Raw genomic sequence first — 22,073 nt, 5'->3', positions numbered from 1 at the left:
CACTGAATGTAGTCACTGAATGTAGTTCGTATTTTAAATCCTCATCCCCATTATCGTCTCTTTACCATCACACACGAACATTATGTTGATACCTAAGGGACATGATGCCTAGAGGACACGATGTTGATACCTAAAGGACAAACATGATATTGATACCTACAGGACGACCACGATGTTGATAACTAGAGGACTAACACGATGTTATACCTAAAGGACAAACATGATGCTGATAGAAGACATGATTTTGATACCTATAGAACTAACTTGATGTTAATACCTAAAGGACAAACATGATGCTGGCACCTAGAGGTAGAACATGATGTTGATACCTAGAAGACAAGTGTGTAATTTAACACAGTTAACAGAAGATAAAGTTCAATGCAGTTATGCAAAATAAATGCTCTCATCTGCACTCATACACCAACGACTGAAGGTAATCATCTCCAAGATTTAAAATAACGGAAATTTGTGTTCATTGGTTTATAGAATAAACAATCTTCAATCTTGAAATGTTTAAAAAAAAAAAAAAAAAACAGCATAAGAAAAAAAATTATAATAATAAAAAAAAAAAACCAAAGCTTATCTAAGGGAAATAAACCACTAATTATTGCTATTTATCTCAAGATGGAAATGTTTATCTAATTGGTTAATTTTTTGATTGATTCTTCTATTGTCAAAGACTATGAATAATAATGCAAAATTTCAGCTTGATCCTATAATGGGAAGTGGGAGAAGAACATGTCAAAATGTAATATGTGGAATAAATCTGTACATACATCCACATCTCTCATTAGGTAGCATTTATTCCCCTTATTTTTTGTTATCAAACAAAATAATTAATTTCCAATAATTAATTAACTAATTGTTCATATTTTTTTATTGATTTATGTTGTGTTAGGTAAAATGAATAATTGTGCAGAGTTTCAACTCCAAGAATTAGAAGTAGAAAACAAAAACAAACTTTTTACCAGACACAGACAGACAGACTCAGTTGATAGAAGGTCTGTAAAAATAAATAAAACAACTATGAAGTAAAAAAAAACAAGTGGGTGGTTTGAAAACAAATCTATAGGATTGAACACCAGCTTCTAAAAGAAGATTGATATTTAACATAATTCAATACTATTTCTATCAAGAACTCATTTGAATTTACGTTTGATAGGCCTAATATAGAAGAAAAACTAAATAACATTCGCTCATTGATAACATTGAAATGTTTCCATTACACAATATATCTGTTTATCTTTGTATTTGGCATTTAAACTCTTCTATTGACTATTTCAACAATAGAGCTTTTTTTTTAATTCTTCTATCAAGTGGGTGAAAGAACATTTCCTACCAGTATGAAGTTAATTATTGATTCTATCAAAGTAGAAAACAAGAACTTGAAAATTTTATATTCCATAAAAAATAAAATAAGGAACACTCCGCAGTTTTTTAAAGTTGTGTAACTGTTCAGTTTCTCTCCAATTAAACTTCACACAAAGTCTGATGAACCATTGCTCTTAATATATCACATATTTATTGGAATATTGAAAAAAAAAAAAATTTTTGTATACAAAAAACAAAGAGAATAATACACATTAAAAAAAATACAATTTCATATTCCTGTCTCTGTTCAAGTGGCCAGATTTTAAAGACTTGAACTGCCAGTTTCCCATTAAAGCAAAATTTCAAGTATTAGTAAAAAGTATGGAACAAGAATCACTAAATATTTTGAGAAAATCACTAATAAATTTATTTAGGAATTTTCAAATCATGTTGCTTTCAATTTGGGAAAAAAAAGTCAAAATAAGTAAGAAAGATTTCCAAATTGAGACCATAAGTCCATGAAGTACCAGTAGGGGAAGTTAGACTGGTGGCTACTTTGGGGCTTACAATATGACCAATCAACAGAGCTGTTAAGAGCAGTGATGGCCTGGAATGCAGCATAAAGATCTCCAACCAGTTGTAGCTTTGGTTACATCAAGCAGCATAGGTTTAGCTACTTTAATAAAAAAAAATTGAGCCTAGTCTCAAAGATTGTAAACAAAATATACCAACATAATACATTTTACTTAAAAATTCATATGAAGATATTTTGGCTTACAACTGTATCTCTCTATCTATACCAGGGGTTCTCAACCTGTGGGTCGCGACCCCTTGGGGGGTCGATTGACGATATGCCAGGGGTTGCTTAAAACCATCGAAAATATGGATTGTATTTTGTCTATTCTTCTATTACTGTGTGTGTGTGTGGGGGGGGGGGTCGCAGCAGAGTGGGGGATTGTAAAAAGGGGTCGCCAAGCTTAAAAGGTTGAGAACCGCTGATATATACATATATGTATACACACACACACACATATATATATATCTTCAAATGAACAAAATAAAAACTTTCATAAAAAATATCTTCATATGAATGTCCCACTTAAATTTTTGAAACAAGTACAACATATGTAACTTCAATTAGTGTAATGATTTGTGAAATATATCAATAACAACAAAAAATATTGTAGGGATTACAAGAAAAGATAGGATTTAAATTAGTTACAATGGACAGTGAATTCAGTAATAAACAACACACTTCAATAATGATGATTTATTTTTTACATTTAAAGCTTACAGCACACTTTCTTGACCAATGTTTAGAATTTATCAAGCTTTTTCCAAGGGCTTGGTACATCACAAAGTCATTTTAGACATGATCACATGTATTAGTCACACACACACACACAAGGCTTACTTCAAAGTAAATAGAAGATTTGATTAGAAATTATAAAAAAAAATAATTTTCACTAGCAACAAGTTTGAACTAAACCCAGTACATTTAAAAAAAATATATAGATAAATTAGTTAACTAGTTTCGTTTGAGAAATGTTACTTCCCAAAAAGATTAAAGTTTATATACTATCCATATTATTAGCTGTTCTAAATCTACTTTGTATTCTATTCTGGATAGGATTAAGACTATGAACTGTAAGGCGGTGGTGGTTCCTGGGGAATATTTGAAAAATGTGAGCTCCTTCCATTGGATACAGAACTGGGTAAGGGCGGCTTTGGTTTGATGTTGTAGCGTTTCATGTAAGACAAAATTTGATCTGGAACTTCTGCCAAGACTTCTTTGGCTAAGTAAGCATTGGCCACTTTCATGTTGCTGCCAGTCGTCAGGAAATTCCGAAATGGAACAAACTGAAAATATAAAGGTTGGGATCATTTTTTATTTCAATTAAAATATCAATTTACAAGTACTTTAAGTGGGTAAGGAAAAAAAAGCAAGAACCAGCTGTAACAAGAAATACCTGGACTATATCTCGCTCTGCAACACGACCTTGATAAGATAATCTTTCCACATCTCCATCAAGAATGTTCATTTCTGAAAAAACAATTGTAGACAAAAGATACTTTTCACAATTATTCAAAGAACAGTCACAAAAGTAAAGCAACTTTTTTAAAACCATATTTCACTTCCAAAACACTTTAGTAAAAATAGTGAAAATATTTTTACAATTTCACCTGGGGTTTTTTGTTTGATTGAAAAACACAAAATGGTCATTGTAATGTTTATGTTAATTAAATGTCAACACTGTGTTACTGTTTACTTGCCTTGTTCATGTAAAATGTAAAATGAAAAAAAGTTTTGAGAGGTGAAAAAAGTTCAACTAAAAAAAAAAAGTTTTAAAAGTGCTGTAATGATGTTTACAATTAAAAAAATGGAGGTGGGTTCTTTAACATCCAATACAATTGTTTTAAAACGGAACTAAATTATTTAAAAATGAAAATTAATTTGGTAAAACTGCCATTAATTATCAACTACTAATGCACATGATTACATTAAAACATTTTAGATAGCGTTAACATAGTGTCTCAATATTTACTTTAAAAAATATTTTCAGGTTGTATGAATAATTCTTTCACAATCATGTCTCCAAACTTATTCAATAATTGGGACATCATAAGCAATCTGTTACAATGCCTTGCTATTTTTTTTTTTTATGTAATAGATGCTAAAGAAGCCACATCATAATTTTTATTAATTTATTCCTCAGCTATTAGTCGTTATATGACACTTTATGACTTTCTAGTCTATCTATGATTAGTCCTTACATGACATTATATGACTCTCTAATGTATCTAATTCCAATGTTTGAGCTTTGTTTTCTGAATGACATAAATTATAAAGGAACAATTCTGTTCACTAAACATAAAAAAAAAAAGTAAAAGCTCCCTTTTCAGACCTTGCAATCTATAGGGCAGATGATGTAAAGGTCAACTATATCTATAGCCCACAGTTAATGAGGGTGTCATGCGGCTAACACAACAACCAACCGCCTTTACTTTTCTCCGACTAATATCAGGTACACATTAGAGCTGGGTGGACTCAGAGGCACCCTAAAGATCTCGAAATTAAAAATCCCAGTCTTCACCAAGATTCGAACCTGGGATAAAGCCAAGCTCTTTACCACTCAGTCACTGCACCTCAATTTTGCTCACTACATGAATATAAAAAAAATGACCTGTAAAATCTGCATTGCCAACTCCAACAATTATAATAGACATTGGAAGTGTAGAAGCCTGAAAAGTACACAAAATATCAACAAGTTATCAACAAAAGAAAAAAAGAACATAATTAGGCCTTTACTTTCATACAACTTTAGGTGTGTTATCTTTGAATTAGGACTAATTACAATGAAGAAGCATTATCAGAGGATTACTTGAACAATGGCAGCTTTTGTCTGAGGCATGTCTGTAATGATTCCATCTGTGATGATAAGAAGAACAAAATATTCTGTTCCATCTCTCACTGCGGCTGCAAATCTAAAGTTAATAGATAAATGAAATTGGCTTTAAAACTGAAGTAGGAATAAAATGCACTTATGGTATAGGGCAGAAATAAAATGTATCAATGTTGTTGTATATTTAAGTTTAGCAATATAGTTAACAAGAAAAAAATTAGGTCTGATTTTAAGAAAATAGAAATCTGGACACATAAGAAAGTAGCATAAGTGAAAACTTGCTTAAATTTAGCATAGATAGTATATAGATCAGGCATGTCAAACTCGTTAAGGTGTATGGGCCGCATAAAAAACTTACTATGGCCTGAGAGACCGCAGCCAAAAATCAGTTGCAAAACAGCTTACTAGTTTTATGTAAATTAGAAACAATACAATAAAATACAATAGTTAAAGGCATACCTGTCTCTTATGTAAATTTGTAGTACTATTTTGTAATTAAAAATTACTATGATTGCGAATTTTTTTCTTTGTCCTGATGCTTGACATCTTTCTGGGATACAAGTTTATAAATATAAGGGTGGAAGTTTGTTTGCCAATGACACTATCATCACTGACGACAAATTTTGATCCGATAATCTCGAATGGTGAGGTGATTTGTAGCTTTCATTATAGAAAAGAACTGCTCACAGAGATCAGTGCTTGCAAAATAGCTAGAATTCTGGCTGCAAATTTTCGCAATTCAACGTACCGTTTAGGTAAATAACTAAATTTTGGAGCAGCCACTTCTTTATACTTTGATTTCAACAAATCTAACTGCTATTCTATCAGCTCTAGTTGCACACTAGCAGCATTTTCAGAAGCAAATGAAAATGGAGATAAAAACAACGAAAATTCTTGCTCGTATGAAACGAAGTCATGAAAATGGCCAGTGGAAGCATCAACTAACGATTCCAGGTTTAAGACATATTTACCAAATGTTGTAGCCGTATTTAATCTATTTAGTTCCTGACACGTTGAGAAGTGAACAAGATTTTCTCTTCATATTTGGTTTATCCACAGTTGTAATTTAGCTTGAAAGCACTTTACATCATCACACGCAGTTGTGACAATTTAGTTTTTACTTTGAAGTTTCAAATTCAAGTCTAGCAGGTGACCAGTGGCAGTGAGATCAATTGCAAATGCACAAATAATGAACCCATTTGTCAGTATGGAAATGTTCAACAGGTTCACATTTCATGTTCAGAAACAATACAATTTCTTCACGCTGTACAAATTTCTTCAATTCTTTATGACAGGAGAGCCAGCAAATTTCGTGTCCAATGTCATTCAGAAACATTGAAAATTGGCAATGATTTAAGCCACTGGCACGAATAAAATTGATAGTGACTGAAACCAGTCTTGTGACATGTTGGAATTGTAATTGCTTTGTGCGTTATGTTTCTTGGTGAATGATGCACTGAAAATGTGCAAATTTAAAATTAGCATTTAGTCTCTCTTATTTTTGCAAGTAGCTTTGCATCAAAACCATTTCATAATGATTAGTGCGCCATCCATTGTTAGACTAGCTGGCTTTACCAAAGGTAAATTGTACTGTAATATCACCTTCTGTTATTTTTCAAAAACATCCTCGCTTGTTGTGGCATTATGCATAGAACAAGTAGCTCCTCATGTATCTTAAAATTCCTGTCACAGGCCATTAGCTATATAGCCAACTGTGCTACACCCGTTACATCAGTTGAGTCATCGAGATCTTATGAAAATAATTCTAAATCTATTTTGTTCTCGCGAGCTGATTGACATGTCATTTATTCCATCTGCCACAGTGTTCCTAGTTAACGCTATTACTTTGAATGCTTTCACCTTTTCTGGACAAATTACTTCAGCAGCTTTAATGATACACTCCTTCATAAAATCCCTTTCACTAAATGATTTGCTTGCAATTAAGTTTGAAAAATGTAGCTGGCTTTCACTGCAGACTCAATCTCTTTGTTCAGTTTAACAAATACTATTTTTCAATTCAAGTAGCTTGTTGTCTTTTATTTTCCAGCGTAATAGTTTAACATTATTTTAATAATTTTTGAGGTTACCAAGCGGGCCGTATGCGTCCCCCGAACGCCATGTTTGACATGCCTGATATAGATAAATAATATGAGAATTTACCTGGCTACATGGTTTATGACTGGTGCAAAGTTAGTAGGTCCATACAGCTGTACTCTAGACAAAGCTTGATAATATGCATTAAGGACACCTTGCACACCAGGGCAGAAAGGATTGCTTGGCTCAAAGTTCTGACAAATCAAAGGAGAAATTTGATGGATAATTGATTACAAATGAGTCTTGTATTTATGTCAGATCCTTTAAGTTATGAGTGCTAAACATAAGCAAAACAAACGTTAAATTAAATATATACATAACTACAATTAAGATAACTATTAAGTCTACTTATGTATATTGTCCTTTAAATATTTACTTAACAAGAATTCAAAGAACACAGTTTTAGTGCATGTCTTTTAATGAGTGTTACTAAATTAATTTGTACAGTCTACATAATGTGTGAGTATAATGGCAACTGTACTCACCAAAGGAAATTCATGGGATACAGAACCATCTGGCATTCTTGCTCCAAAACCAAGCGCTGGAAACATGTTATCACTGTGAATTTGATTGATAGATTACTATTATCAGGGTGCGTGGTGGCTTTATGTTATCAATGTAAATTAGATTGATGGAATTGTATTATAATTCTAAATACTGGATTCCTCATTAATCTTTGGACTCGAAGACAAGCCTTATTATAAATTTGATGGATAAACATTACAACTGCCTTTTCTAGCACTGTAAATTTCTAACGTATGTAAATTTGATAAATTTCTACAGCGCATTAACCATGAGCATTTTGAAACATTAATTTCTCAATATTTTAAAGTCAAATTCTATTTCTTTTAGTTAGCAAATGATCAATAACATGTCACCCCTTTAAGATTCCTAAAAGACAAACTGCTTCAAACTTCAACTTCTGATGCAAGTTCTTAAGAGATGTTGGCTAAGACAATAGGATTTGTCAATGATGGACTAGTTTAACCAACACCCTTTAAGTTAAATTGTTGGACAAGTTACAAAGAGACATACATCTGATTGAGCTGACACAGAATTATAAAACTGGATAAAGAAAAAAAAATATGTAAACACTAACCTGTCATAGTCTTGTATGATCTCCCCTACAGCTGTGACAGCAGAAGCATACTGATTGGGACAATATGGGTTTAGATAATGTAATGACTCTGGACTCTGAGGATTGCCATTGGATGCTGTAAAATCTATGGCCACTGTGAAGTTCATTTGCATACTGTACAATAAAAAAAGTCATATGCATGTCTAAGAATTTGTAATTATAAACTTGCAGTCCAACATGATTGATAAGAAAACTAAATAAAACATAGGAGCCTACTTAAATTTACTGTAAAATGAATACATAAGAAACTAATAATTACCCTCCCCTGATGTAGTCAATGAATGTATTCTCTACCTCTATAGCACCATGGATGTGGATCTGTGAACAAACATATACAAAAAAAGTCATCTGAATAACATAACAACATTACAAATGTTACTAGCTTTAATTTTTTTCCTGTTGTTTAATTAGTGTCTTCCAATGAACTGTTCAAAATTATTTTTAATAAGTAAAGTTGCTCACTTTTCCTGAATCTTTTTTCTTTCTTGATTTTGGATTCTTCAGCTAGAAAAAAAAAAGAAATGAAATAAATTGTAATAATTCAATGTTTATAAAGAGAATGGTTCATTACCAACACTGTAAAGAAAATAATGATAACATTTAATTGCTCCTAAATTCATTTTACATCATTATAATATAAGCTTACCTCAAAAGTTCTGGCCTGATTAGAAGATAATTCTCTCACATTGGTTAAAAATTCACCAATAAATTCATGGCTAATTGAAAAAAATTATAATTTGAATTAAGGCAATTTAAACAAAAATAACTTTTAAAATATATGATTCTTATAAAAAAAAAAATAAAAAAAAAAAAAAAAAAGGAAAATCACTTTAAATTAATGCCTGCTTATAAAAGTAATAAGAAAGAATCAATTAAATTTTTAGAGCTACAAAATTTTTAGTTAAATATCACTAAAACTTACTTGCCACTGGCATTCCAATCATAACACTGAACTTTGATGGTCCTTTAGAAAATATTTTTTTTATTTTTTGTTAAAATATTATTTATAAAAATATTATTACAAAGCTTATATAAACTCACTTTGTCTGTTGCTCTGTCTGTTTGGTTAAAAGGTTGTACATGTTATTTCTTCCATACCCAATATCAGATCAAGCTGAAATTTTGCACAATTATTTCTTTTACCTTACAACACAAGAATACAATTTTTTTAATTAACCAATTAGTTAATTAATTATTGGTAATTAATTATTTGCTTTGGTATCTCAAACAAGGCAAAGAATTTGTACTTTGACTGAATTAGTCCCTTTACAGGTCGTCTGAGTCTTAGTGAACAAAACATGACAAATAGGATGAGACTATAGAAACAAAAGATAACTATAAAATCCAAAACATATTATACATTTTACAAACAAAAAAAACAAAACAAACAAACTAATTGATACAAATACGCTTGATATACGTTGTTGTTTTTTTTTTAAGTATTTTTTTTTACATTTTTTTGTTTTCTATGACTTTTTTCTTTACAAAATTAATTTGTACTGTCTACCATAAAGAGTTATTATATATATTAAAAAACAGCAACAAAGAAACACATTTATTTAAATTTGATATACTTTTGTGTGTAAATGATAGCACACACACAAAAAAAAACATGTTCTAGAAATCTACCAATGATAAGCATTCTTCTTCAAATAACCATTCTACTAATACAGGCAGTCACTTTTGTCACAGTCTCGCTTGACATTAATTGTTATTCGTTCACCTAGTGAAAAGAAGGTGAAAACCATGAGAAGTAAGAATGACTAAATTCACTTTTAGTCTGTAGTCACTTTTAGTAGAGTAGTCGTCTCTGGGACTTGAGAGAGTACGGATATTTTAGTATTAGTTTATTGTACTTGGAGCTGTACAGATATTTTGTTACCAGCAGAGATGTAGATGTGAGTTAATAGTAGGGCAACTTATACACCTAGTCTAAAGGATTTAGTATATTTGATACCTCTGTGATGTGGATGTGAGTTAATAGCAAGGCAGCATATACACCTAGTCTAAAGGATTTAGTATATTTGATACCTCTGTGATGTGGATGTGAGTTAATAGTAAGGCAGCATATACACCTAGTCTAAAGGATTTAGTATATTTGATACTTCTGTGATGTGGATGTAATTTCAATACATTGGATTATCTTTGTGTACTACCTTGAAGTTGCAGTATAATGTTATTATTGAATAAACGTCATTCTTGTCTGCTAAAATTGGATTCAAGTCAATCTGTATTATTTATGTTTGTTACGGGCTAAGTGTAGCTCCAGGACGCATGAACCCAGCATTCGACACACTGATAACAAACATGTTGTTTTAAACTTATATAAATGAGGAGCAGAGAAGCTAATATCACTTCACTAAATGCTCAAGCTAACACAACTTATGATTGACATCAAACAAGTTTTTATGGAATAGTCTCATTGTAACCAGACAAAAAAATACTTGGCATCTCTGGAAATTCTTTAAAGAGCAGCTCAGATGTTGGCTTACTCTTAAAAGTAAACACCTAGCAGCACCAAAAGAGAAGAGCTAAAAAGACTGAGACACACACTTGAGATCAAAAGATTAACCTAACACCAAAGACAGTAGCAGATGGCAAATGAGAAACTAATATATAGAGACACAAAAAAAGCAACAAAGAAATTATTTGCTTTAGATGTAAAACATGTAAAAAGCTGTGTTTGTTTAGTGATGTAACATGCAGCATTCTTTCATTAATCTTTGGAGCTGAAGACAATGGCTCGTGTACTATTAAATGATTTTAGAAATGTTTCAGACTAGAATAAGGCAATATTGTTTTAGCTATCATAGAATGAAGAAAATCAAATCAGAGTTGCAGTTTAGGAGAAAGTAGTACAGGCAGGAATAGCCAAAACAGAACTAAGCAAAACAATTTTTTGTATTATCTTATTATTACATAGAAAAACAAAAATTGTATTTCCATTTATATGAAATTTATATATCAAAAATTGTTTTAAAAATATGCTTATATGTAAATGTTAATATTCTGATACAAAAACAAACAAACAAAAACACTAAAACTGAACAAAAACCAAACCAAACCTGTCGTGATCTCCATTACAAAATGTTTTCAGCGGTACAGTGAATGGCTTCCAGTTGGGATTAAGTGTATTTTTTATTTCTTCTGTTTTGTGAACAATTGTAAAACTGAAAGGAAGAAAATGTGATTAAGTTTTCAAAATGCATCATAAAATAAATGTCTATAATGTTAAGCAGTCTGGTATTGTTAATATTTTTTTAAATATGAAAACTATTATTCTTTTTCATTGCATTTAATTAATGAAAAAAAACAAATGAATTAGTATCTTTTTTTTTTATCTTTAATTAAACTGCTAAAAAAAAAACCTCTGAAATTAATATAAAAAATTATTTTTAATGCCTTTGTTATTTTTTTTTTTTCATTTGCATGACAAACATTGAAAATAGACTTCTTGCTTATTATTTTCCCAGAAGAAAAAACATCTTTTTTTTTTTAATCTGGTTTCACTGACTTCCAAATTACACAATTTCATTAAATTTTTTCAATGACTTTTCATGTCAAAACTATCTTCACTAGATTATGTCTACATCAAAATCACTCAAATTTGTCAGTACACACAAGAGGCCTACAAGTCCACAGTTAAAGAGACAGATTTGAGAAGTTTTAAAGAGAGCAGTATTGTGCCCTGCAAAAAAAAAGTGTGATAAATGATAAACTAAAAATATCATCTGGACTTTACCTGTTGTCTTCATTTGCTCTGTAAAACGTTAAAAAGGGATCAGACTTGCCAAATAAGCCCCACCAATTCTTTTGATCAAGTTCAGTTCCTTTGGCATAAAGAGTGATAATTTCCTGATTGAAATTCACATGACACATGTTACTTTATGCTAACATTACAAAATCCTGATATTCTTAAGTAACGTTAGTCTTTTTTGGCAAGCTTAAAGGAGGGCAGTGTAACAGAGGTGCCATCCATAAGGGTTATAAAGATCCACTCAGTGCCATTTTGTAGCTGGCAGCAGATGATCTCTGAAAGGGACAGTCGGACAGCTCTCAAGATGGCTGCAGGACATAGATTTGAGGTTCAGAGAAAAGACCTTGTAGAAGACGGGCACAAAAGACATTAAAGAAAACTAAGAAAGACCCCTGGCAGACAACAGCTTTATCTGTACCGGATGTGAAAAAATATGCATGTTGCAACTGAGTTTGCATGGCCAGCTACTTTCCTCTATGCCACTGAGGGCAAAAAGGCACTTGAGTTGATCTTTATAGTGCTTATGGAAGGCACCTTTGTAGCTGTATCAAGAATTCTGCCTTGTTTTTGTGTGCACTATAAATCAACATAAAAAAAAAACAACAGTTAATCAAAAATGAATTTTTTTTTTACGGTTTAGAAGCATGACACAGAATATAAATATGTGTTTGTTATTGTGTACACACCAAGAAATATTTCATGACCTAGATAATAAGCAGTTCTAAAATGAAAAGTAGCACACCTGTTCCCATACAGTCCATGATGCTTCATCATGTTCATAATTTTTCTTTCATTAAAAATTTTCCAACACATGTCCATTCATCTTATTTCTTCAATTAAAATACATTATATTACAATATATTTTAATACAACCCAAAAAAAAAGGTTGTCCTAATCAAATAACTGGAAAATCTGTAAGCTCAAAGCATTTTTGTAAAGTTAATGTAAATCCATTAAATAAACAAGATGATGAAAAAAGAATTCATCAAAGTCATCATGCATTTATTCATTTTGAAAATATGAGTTATCCTTGTTTAATTGGGTGTCAATTTCAATTTGCCTTTGTAGGAAATCACTTGTTTATTTAATCTCAAAATGGCAACTCCTCAACAGGACTGTGTGTGTTTGAGTTTTCAGCAATATGCTTTTATAACAGAATTAGGTATTGTGCAAGACCAGATGCCTGTGTTAAGGAACGAGTCCTGTAAGTGCATGTGTTTCAGAAGTGGAGAAGATTCATGATGAATTTGAGAGGAGCCCACATTAAGTCCATACATTGAGCAAGTCATTAGCTTGCGATGCCTCAAACCAGTGTTGGGTGAGTGTTAAAGAAACCATACAAATGGAATTCTAAGAGTCCATGCTTGGGATGGTAGAGGATGGCAACACTCATATTTCATGCCTATGGTTAATGAGAGTGTCATGTGACCAGCACAATGACCAACCACCTTTACTTTTCCTCAACTAATATCAGATATCCATTAGAGCTAGGTGGACTCAGAGGCACCTATAGATCCCGAAATTAATAATACCAGCCTTCACCAGGATTCAAACCCGGGACCCGCCACCCAATTAAGAAGCCAAGCACTTTATTGCTTAGCCACCATGCCTCCTCCAGTGCCCTGATAGATATACATTTTTTTAAAAAAATATAGCCTATTGGTTTTGGCACATTCTTTTTAAATCACCCTGTACATAATTTTCTAACAACTGAATAAAAAAAAACTGACCTTGTTTGAGCCAAGTTCTTCTACCCTCACTGAAATAAATTAATTTTAAAAAATGTAAAGCGCTTAAAGCAAAAGGAAATATAACTTTGTACTTTAAAATTTTTTATGTCAGCTCGAAAAAAAAAATATTGGGCCAAAATTGCAAATAAAAACCTTTTTAAGTATTTCGTGGTTTCAATCATGAAAATGGCTTAAAAATAATATACAATAGCAATGTCTTGAACAGCAAAGATTACATGACTACACAAAACCAGTTGTAACCTGCACATTTTGTCACACCTAATGCAAAGCTGTTGCTTGCTAGGTGTCTATTCAATTTTTCTTTTTTTCTTCTGTGCCTGTCATTGGCAAGGGCTTTTCTTTGGTGCTTAAATGTGTGTCCAGCTCTCTTTCAGAGGCGATCTGTTGTCAGCTATGCCAGTGAGTGTAAAATCGTGTCTGTTACGCCTTCCTACTATAAAGTAACCAAAAAAGATCGCCTTTAGCCATGTGGTTGTCCCCATGCAAGATAAGTGTTCAATCCATAGCAGCTGTCGAATGGAAAGTAGCACTTCTACACTGTCACACTGGCCAGACCATGGTTATTTGTAAAGTAGCTTTGCCACCATATGCTAATTATGGAGTAAAGGCACCTTTAAAGGAAACAGTCAAGGAGCCTTAAGTCTCAGAACCATACAAAAGTGTGGTGAGTACCACTGTTTTATAAACATTGATTTTTGTTGTTAGGCTAAGAGACCTGTTCCCTCATGCTCTCAACTGAAGGTGACCAAAAGAGCTGTTGGTCTTATGGAGACAGTAGTCTATTTCTCAAGACAGTGGTGCATCGTTGGAAACTGTGCTGCCCAGGTATGTGAAACGGTCAACAACATAAGGGTTTGTAATAAATTAATTTAATAAATTGAACAAATGAACAAATACTAAAAAAAACAAAAAAAAAACAACTGAGTACATATTTCTTTTTAAGGATAAGGAGATAATATGAATAACAATTTGTTCCATTTTGGCTCCTTTCTCCTTAACCAAAACTCTTTTGTAGCTTTTATTTTAGTGATGGTAGCACATTTATTCTAATTTCCTTTGATAGTAGAAGAGCTTTGTCTTAATGTCCAAAGATTAAAGAAAGAGTGCTGCATTTTAATCATTGAACAAACACAACTTTTTAAATGTTTCACATCTGACATAGTGATCTCATTATTTTCCAATTTAAGTCCTCATTTTGCAGATATATATGTCAGAGATTTACCAATCCCTTAGTCTGTTGGACCATTGAGGCACCATGCAAGATTTGTAGACCATCTATCTTTATTCTTCTGTCTTTTGCCTTGGATAGAACCTCTTTAGTGGCAGGCCTGTCTATTTTGTTATGTTGTCTTCATATCGCTTTCTCTGTCTTCTTCTTTTTCCTGGTGCTGTTTCCTGAAGAAAGGTCTTTGTGAGCCCGGAAGTGCTTGCAATATGGCCATAGAGTTTTAGTTAGCATTTTTTACAAGAGTTAGCAGGTCATGGGGAGGTCTAATCGCTGTATTAACCCTGTCTCTTCGATTGTGATGCGATCTTGAATGTGATACCTAGGATCCTTCTGTAGCATCTCAATTCCATTGCCAGGATCCTCGTCTATAACTCTGCAGTCAGCGTCCAAGTCTTGCAAGCATATAAGAATGTGGTCATGACCAGGGTGCACCTTGTCTTTCCATATTATTTTAAGTTTTGAAAGAGCTTCTGTGGACTATGCAATTTGGGCCAGTAGTCAGAGATATATACATGTTGGAGATATATACATTTTTAAATAACATCTTTATAAGTCAACACGTTAATTTTATATTACTTACATAAAATTTCTCCACAACTGGTTCCTGGAAGATTTCTAGACAAAAAATAAAATATTTGCATTTTTAAAATCTAAAATTAAAAAGTAAAAACAACAACACATATTTGTGTAAAATTTTATCTTTTTTTGGATCATGCATCAATACTTAAAAAGTGGAGAACTAATAAGAAAATTAATATTCCTTACGTTTTTGGGTTTTTATCAGTAGTTTTATAAAAACTTAATTAGACAATAAATAGGCATGTTTCTACATTGTTTACATGTTTCAGAATTGAAAGCATGTTCATATAAAGTAAACTTGTAAGCAAAATAAAGTTTTTGAAAAAACAAAAGTGAAGGGATAAAATATCCTTTGAAAAAGAATCCAGATTTAAGCTAGCAATAAGCCGGAAACGTGTGGATGTTATGAAAGAGATTCTACAATTATTTTTAAAATGAAAAAAATCAGTGTATTATCCTCACATAAATACATCAGCTGTTAGGCCTTGGTAGATGAACTGATAATTTTTAAACCTTATATCATTTAACAGATATATTTGTTTAAATTGCCTCCCATTTACTATTTGCTAAGTAAGAACTAGGAATGCAGCTCATCAGAAGTAATTAGTAACATACATACTTGTTTGTTAAGCTTTTTTTAACACAGCCACCAGGGGCTCCAACCATTTCACCAAGAGTTAAATCCACTTCTCCAATAAAGTCCTTTAATAAAAAGAGTAGGCTAGATTATTTACAGACAATAAAATCTTATTATTAATTTATACAAGAACCAAAAGAATCACCACATTTGAATAGCAATCAAATTATACTTAGACTGTATCATAATTTACAAAGTTTTTAAAGTGTAGCAACATTTTAGAGCCAACTATTATGTTTTCAATAAAAGATATTAGATAATACTAATTTCAATTAAAAAAATGAGATGTAATATCTAATCAATTACTGTCACCAGAAAATGCAGACCACGTCCTCCAAAACTGCTCTCTCTACCAAGAGGCCCGTATAAGACATTGGCCCCAAATCACCCCAATAGAAAGAAAACTATATGGAGAGCTCCCTGATTTGGAAACCACTGCGCAGTTCATCTCATGTATTGGTCTAGTAATATGAACACTCCAACATAACAATGAGAACGATGAAGAAGAAGAAGAAAATCAGTTACTGGTAAAGATTTTTTTAAAATATATCTTTTTTTTAAAGCAGACTTTTAAATTTAGAAACATAAACTTATGTCAAAGAACATGTATGAACAGAAATACAAACTTACTTGTTGAGACAAGCTTTGGCTGGATGTGTCAACATCAAAGCTTCAAAGGAAAATAAAAGGATGAAAAATTTAATAAATTCAATTTTCATTGAAAATATAAAATAAGTCCAATTATATTGAACATAACTATGGCTAATGGTTCTTTTTGTTTTCATTAATATTCTAGAAAGGCAAACAAATAAGTGGGAAAAAAAAGAGAAGCACTAGTGTGTTAAGTGATGTCACTGTTCTCCAGGTAAGTGAAAAAAAAATGCATAAAACAGAAACACCAAACAGCTATCAACAGAAGTGACAGACCTGGGAGAAGATGGACCTCCAGCTGGAAGTGCCAATAGAGTGGAAGGAGAACCACCTCATCAAACTCCCCAAGAAAGGCAACCTTAGTTCTTGCTCAAACCACATAGGGACAATGCTGCTGTCCATTCCAGGAAAATGTTTAACTGCATCCTGCTGAACCAAATGAAAGATGCTGTAAATACACATTTCCATGACCAACAAGCCTGTTTTTTGAAAGAAAAGATCACACACAGATCAGATCGCAACACTACACATCCTTTTGGAACAGTCCATGGAATGGAACTTCCCTCTCTACATTAAGTTCATAGACTATGAGAAGGCATATGCACGGTGGACCAATCCTCTAGAGACTACTGAAACACCATGGAGTGCCTGAAAAAATTATAAACATCACCAGGAAGTCATATGAGGAGGTGACTTGCAGAAAAGTGCATGACAGATAACTGACAGATGCATTTTAAGTCCAAATGAGTGAGAAAGGCTGTTTACTCTCTCCCTTCATGTTCCTGTTAGCCATAGATTGGGTCATGAAGACAGTAACAGACCAGAAGCAGAACAGTATACAGTGGACACAGTTGAAACAGCAGATGACTTGGCTCTTCTCTCAAACACACAACAGCAGATGCAGGGAAAGATAAGCACCATTGCGGAAAATTCATCTAGACTGGGTCTTAACATTTACAGAGGGAATAGAAATGTGTTCCAAGTAAAGGCATCCAACAACAAAAAAACTTCACAAATCTTGGTAGTTTCCTGATACCCACATTGGTAAAGCTTGAGCAGCTTTCCATTAACTGAAGAACACCTGGGGATCCAGGGAAATAAGTACCACTACCAAGATCAGGCTATTCAACACAATAGTACTTTATGGAACAGAACCCAGAAGAACCATCGTCACCACCATAAAAAAAATCCAGGAATTATCACTACCTGCTTCAGTAAGATACTTATATTTTGCGTCCAGACAAGATCTTGAATGAGTAACTATTTCAAAGAGATGCTGGAGATGGATAGGTCACACCTTTCACAAGCCAGCTTCCAATATTACAAGGCAAGCTCTCACCTGGAACCCTCAAGGAAAGTGGAAGACAGGACCAGGTATACATGGTGCTGTGACTTGAAAGCAGATGCCAAGCAGATGGGGCAAGACCCGAAAACAGTTGGAGAGACTTGCACATAACTGAGAATGCCTGGAGAAAGCTGGTTGATGATCAATGCCCCAGACAGATCACAGGTAGAAATGAGATGAAGCATCATTATATATCTATATCTAAAATAATAAAAACTTGCTTTAAATACTTTACATTTGAAATTTCAATCTTTGACACTCTTCAAAAAAATAATCCACCACAAAATGTTTAACAAAATCTGGGTTCAAATTGTTATTTATTGTTTCAGTCCTTCCTATCTGAAACAGAAAAAATCATTAAAAATTTTATAATATATACAGTTGAATAGGATTTTGAAATTTTTTTTTAATTTCAAATAAAAAACAACTTTTAAGTTTATGTACCAGAAGATTTTTTATTATCAATTGAAAATGTTACATGTTGAAAAGGTAAAGTCTTCGCGTTACCCAAGTCAGCCATAACATGGAGGCGGAAAATAGAAAAGCAAGAAGAAGGTCATCCACATCTAAAATGCCATTGCCCCTTTGCAGAAAACCTTTAAGGGTACCAGCAGCTGTGAAGAGGCTGTCAAAGTTGCCTAATTATGTCACAAGATTTGATTCTGACAACTCAAGGTCTTGCACACAAATAAATTACTACTAAAAGTCAAAGGATAAATAATAATGAAAAATTCCAAGGGTATTCACCATAGTTTCAATTTAAATCTTAAGACAGCATAAAACTCAATCTACATTTGAGTTAATTAATAATGAACAACAGATTTCTACATGAAAAAGCATTTTTTAAGTTTTATCTCTGCAAGTTAGTCAGACTTTGAAACATTTGTTGTTTATGTTTTTTAGTCGACAGAACTAATTTTACAGAAGTTTAAGCAGCAATATTTCTGAGGGCTTTTATAAGAATATTTATTTATTATTGTTTAATTTTATTTATTGATGTGGATGATCAAAGAAAAGAGAGCATTTAATAGCTTTTTTTTTTGTTTGCTATAAAAAAAAAAGTGTGGTTGTGGGGTGACTTAAATGACTACCAAAGATTTTTTATTATTTTAGTTTATTTCCAATGTTTTGAAAATAACAAATATGGAAATTGATGGCTGTCCAAAGGATGCATAGCTTATGAACTTATTAACTTACACATTTTCAAACAATAAAGTTAAAATATATAATGTCTATATATTTTAGTTTCAAATTTCCTTATGGAAGATTTTTTAAACTCAATATATATATATATATATATATATATATATATGCAATTGTATTGTTATACTATTATGTATTTAGAAAGATTTTTTTTTTTTTTACAAAATATCTATATTTTTACTTTGAGTAAAAGCACAAAATATTACCTCTATATATCTTTGTGATTGAATATCTTGAATGAATAATACACACATGGGGTCAGATTTGGAAAGAATATCCAAATCTCTGAGTTTCCTGATTTTAAAAAAGTATGAAACATTTTTTTTTTATTGTAAGAAGGCATATGTATACAGAAAAAATGAACATTTCAAAGTAGTTTCTAGTAATTCAACATGTTTCAATTTGAACAGCACATAGGAGTGGTTTTAAAAGACCAAAACCTCAGACAAAAAGTTACATTTATCATCAATGCCTTGAAGGAATAAAAATAAGCACCACTTAATCCTGTCTGGGATTTAACCTCCAGGCAAGTGCCAGTGATCTTGGTCTTGGAAGGCTTCTTTATGAAAGTACTATATATCATAGTGTGTGTGTATATTTTAATTGGTAACAAGGAAAATGAAAGGATCTCAATCACTGCATGTATGGTCACCTTCTCCTTAAATCTTGTTGAAATGAGATGAATGCCTGGACAACAATGTTGCTCAGACAGCAGTTCTACCCTCTCCACACAGCTAGATAATGCCCACATAGCAGTTCTGCCCTCTTCACATAACTAGATGTTGCCCACATAGCAGTTCTGCCCTCTTCACATAACTAGATGTTGCCTACATAACAGTTCCACCCACTACACACAGCTAGATAGATGTTGCCTACATAACAGTTCCACCCACTGCACACAGCTAGATGTTGCCCACACAGCAATTCTGCCCTCTTCACATAGCTAGATGTTGCCTACATAACAGTTCCACCCTCTCCACACAGCTAGATGTTGCCCACACAGCAGTTCTGCCCTCTCCACACAGCTAGATGTTGCCCACATAGCAATTCTGCCCTCTTCACATAACTAGATGTTGCCTACATAACAGTTCTACCCTCTCCACATAGCTAATCTATCTAAAGGAAAGGCAAGATCAATGGCATCGCAAGCTCTGCCAGGATGTAGCACTGATGGTCACCAGCTCCTGATTTTTCCTCAACGTTGACTCCCAAAGCCTTTCCGATATTTGGCAGAAGGCAGAAGTCATTTGAATTCAGAGTTCTCCTTTTCCTAGGTGGGTAACCAGCCAATGCTAACAAGCCCTTCCTGCCCAAAACTTACTGATTTAATAAATGACTTAGGTATATTTTATATATACAAATTTAAGTACTTATAGATATCTAGTTAACAAAAAAACTTAGAAGGTTCAGAAAAGCCCCTCATCTATAGATCTTAATCTGGTTGGAAGAAGGCCTACCACAAGGTTCAGCTATCAGCTGCACTCACTAATCTTTATGAATAACACCCCAGACCTCATTTTGGTCAATAAGACACTTTATGCAGATGACCTCTCTTTATTTAGACAACAGAGAAATATCCAGTGCTGACTAGATCCAAATTAAACAGAGCCCTTACAACTATTTCCATGTATGAAATTATGGAAAATGGAAATAAAGAAAAGTCAGATTATTCACTCTTAGCCACAGCAACAAAAAGGCAAAAAGAAACTAGACCTTAAAAATAGACTCACAGCCAATAAATAAAGAAGAAAATCCCACATATTTTGGTGTAAAATAAGATCAAAGATTATCTTTAAAACATTTTATGGTAGATGACTAAGACTAAACATAGTAAAACACCTAGCAGGAACAACTAGGGGAGATAAATAGAAAACCTTACGACACTATCACTACAGTCCAACATCAACATATATAACCAACGACAACAGTTCTACCCTCTCCACACAGCTAGTAGTCAGTACACATATATTAATATAAGTAAGTAGATCTATCTATGTCTATGTATCGTGTACTTCTCATGTAGTGGTAGATCTAGATTTATAGATCTAGATTGTAATCTCTGTATCTAGAAGTCTAGTGAGCTCTATATGATTAACTATAGATCTATCTATAGATAGATCTATATAAAAAAAATATATAAGTAGATCTAGATCTAGATCTATTTATAATTATGGCAGTGTTGAACGACTGAAGAAAACACACTGGATCATGGATCTATTTTTTCCTTGGCCTTGGCAGTCTGCAAAAGACTGAAAAGAGCTTGTAAACACTTACTTCACTTACAGTTTAGCATCAAAAAGCTGGCTAGAAGAAGAACAATTATAATTATAGATATATAGACTAGATTGACTAGATCTACATCAATATAATAATATTTTAATATAATAAGTCAATGTGACAGAATTGAGAAAGTAGAGCTAATTGAAAATTTACCTGCATGAAACACTTATTTCCACTTTGGAAGAAGGTAACGCCGCTGTTCCAGCTCTAAAATTTGAATTAGGTACTGCCATTTTTTAAAGTGATACAATTATTTACAATAACTTATAACAACCTTATTTTTAGCTCTAGATCTAGATTCTATCACATCTAGATCTAGACTAGATCAGTAGATCTATGTCTATATGTTACCATGTATCTAAATCTAGTCTAGATGTTAATCTAGATCTCTACCTTACTTATAGATCTAGATGTAGACAGACAAGATCTAAATCTAATCTAGATCTAGATCTTATGTTATTATTTACAATCGTAATCACTGACGAGTCCAGTTTAAAAAAAATAGATTATATTGCCAGGTAGGATTCTTGGAAGGGGTTTCCCCCCTTTTTATTTTCAGCAACGAAAGGGGAGGGGAGGGCAAAAAAATATTAACTCCAGAGTTAAACATTATTAATTTAATTTTTTTTTTAAAACTTATTTAGAGCTAGAATAAAAGACTAAAAATGGAAAATATACTAGATCTATCATAGGAC

The 22,073-nt window shown here is 32.5% G+C and overlaps 2 protein-coding genes across 2 annotated transcripts in view; both read right to left on the bottom strand.

Moving 5' to 3' along the window:
- LOC106056555 (serine/threonine-protein kinase Nek4-like) overlaps positions 1 to 6,306 on the bottom strand; it is a 130,670-nt gene extending 124,364 nt beyond the window's left edge. Inside the window, exon 1 of the mRNA XM_013213354.2 lies at positions 6,296 to 6,306. The gene's annotated coding sequence lies outside the window, so the exon portion shown is untranslated. The remainder of the gene's footprint in view (positions 1 to 6,295) is intronic.
- Positions 1,500 to 21,842, bottom strand: LOC106056561 (copine-9-like). Its single transcript, XM_013213367.2, has 20 exons — positions 21,532 to 21,842; positions 19,305 to 19,392; positions 18,131 to 18,234; positions 16,530 to 16,569; positions 15,882 to 15,964; positions 15,264 to 15,298; positions 13,435 to 13,463; positions 11,690 to 11,802; positions 11,013 to 11,117; positions 8,870 to 8,911; positions 8,594 to 8,663; positions 8,410 to 8,451; positions 8,207 to 8,265; positions 7,909 to 8,061; positions 7,295 to 7,367; positions 6,876 to 7,003; positions 4,695 to 4,797; positions 4,497 to 4,554; positions 3,282 to 3,355; positions 1,500 to 3,171 (listed from the first exon to the last, which is right to left on the bottom strand). The coding sequence occupies exons 1-20, from the start codon at positions 21,609 to 21,611 to the stop codon at positions 2,950 to 2,952; spliced, it is 1,701 nt and encodes a 566-aa protein (XP_013068821.1). The 5' UTR covers positions 21,612 to 21,842; the 3' UTR covers positions 1,500 to 2,949.
- Positions 21,843 to 22,073: the final 231 nt, after the last annotated feature.

Source organism: Biomphalaria glabrata, chromosome 4 (assembly GCF_947242115.1).
Source record: "Biomphalaria glabrata chromosome 4, xgBioGlab47.1, whole genome shotgun sequence".
Lineage (NCBI taxonomy): Eukaryota > Metazoa > Mollusca > Gastropoda > Planorbidae > Biomphalaria > Biomphalaria glabrata.
This window is presented reverse-complemented; position numbering and strand designations above follow the sequence as displayed.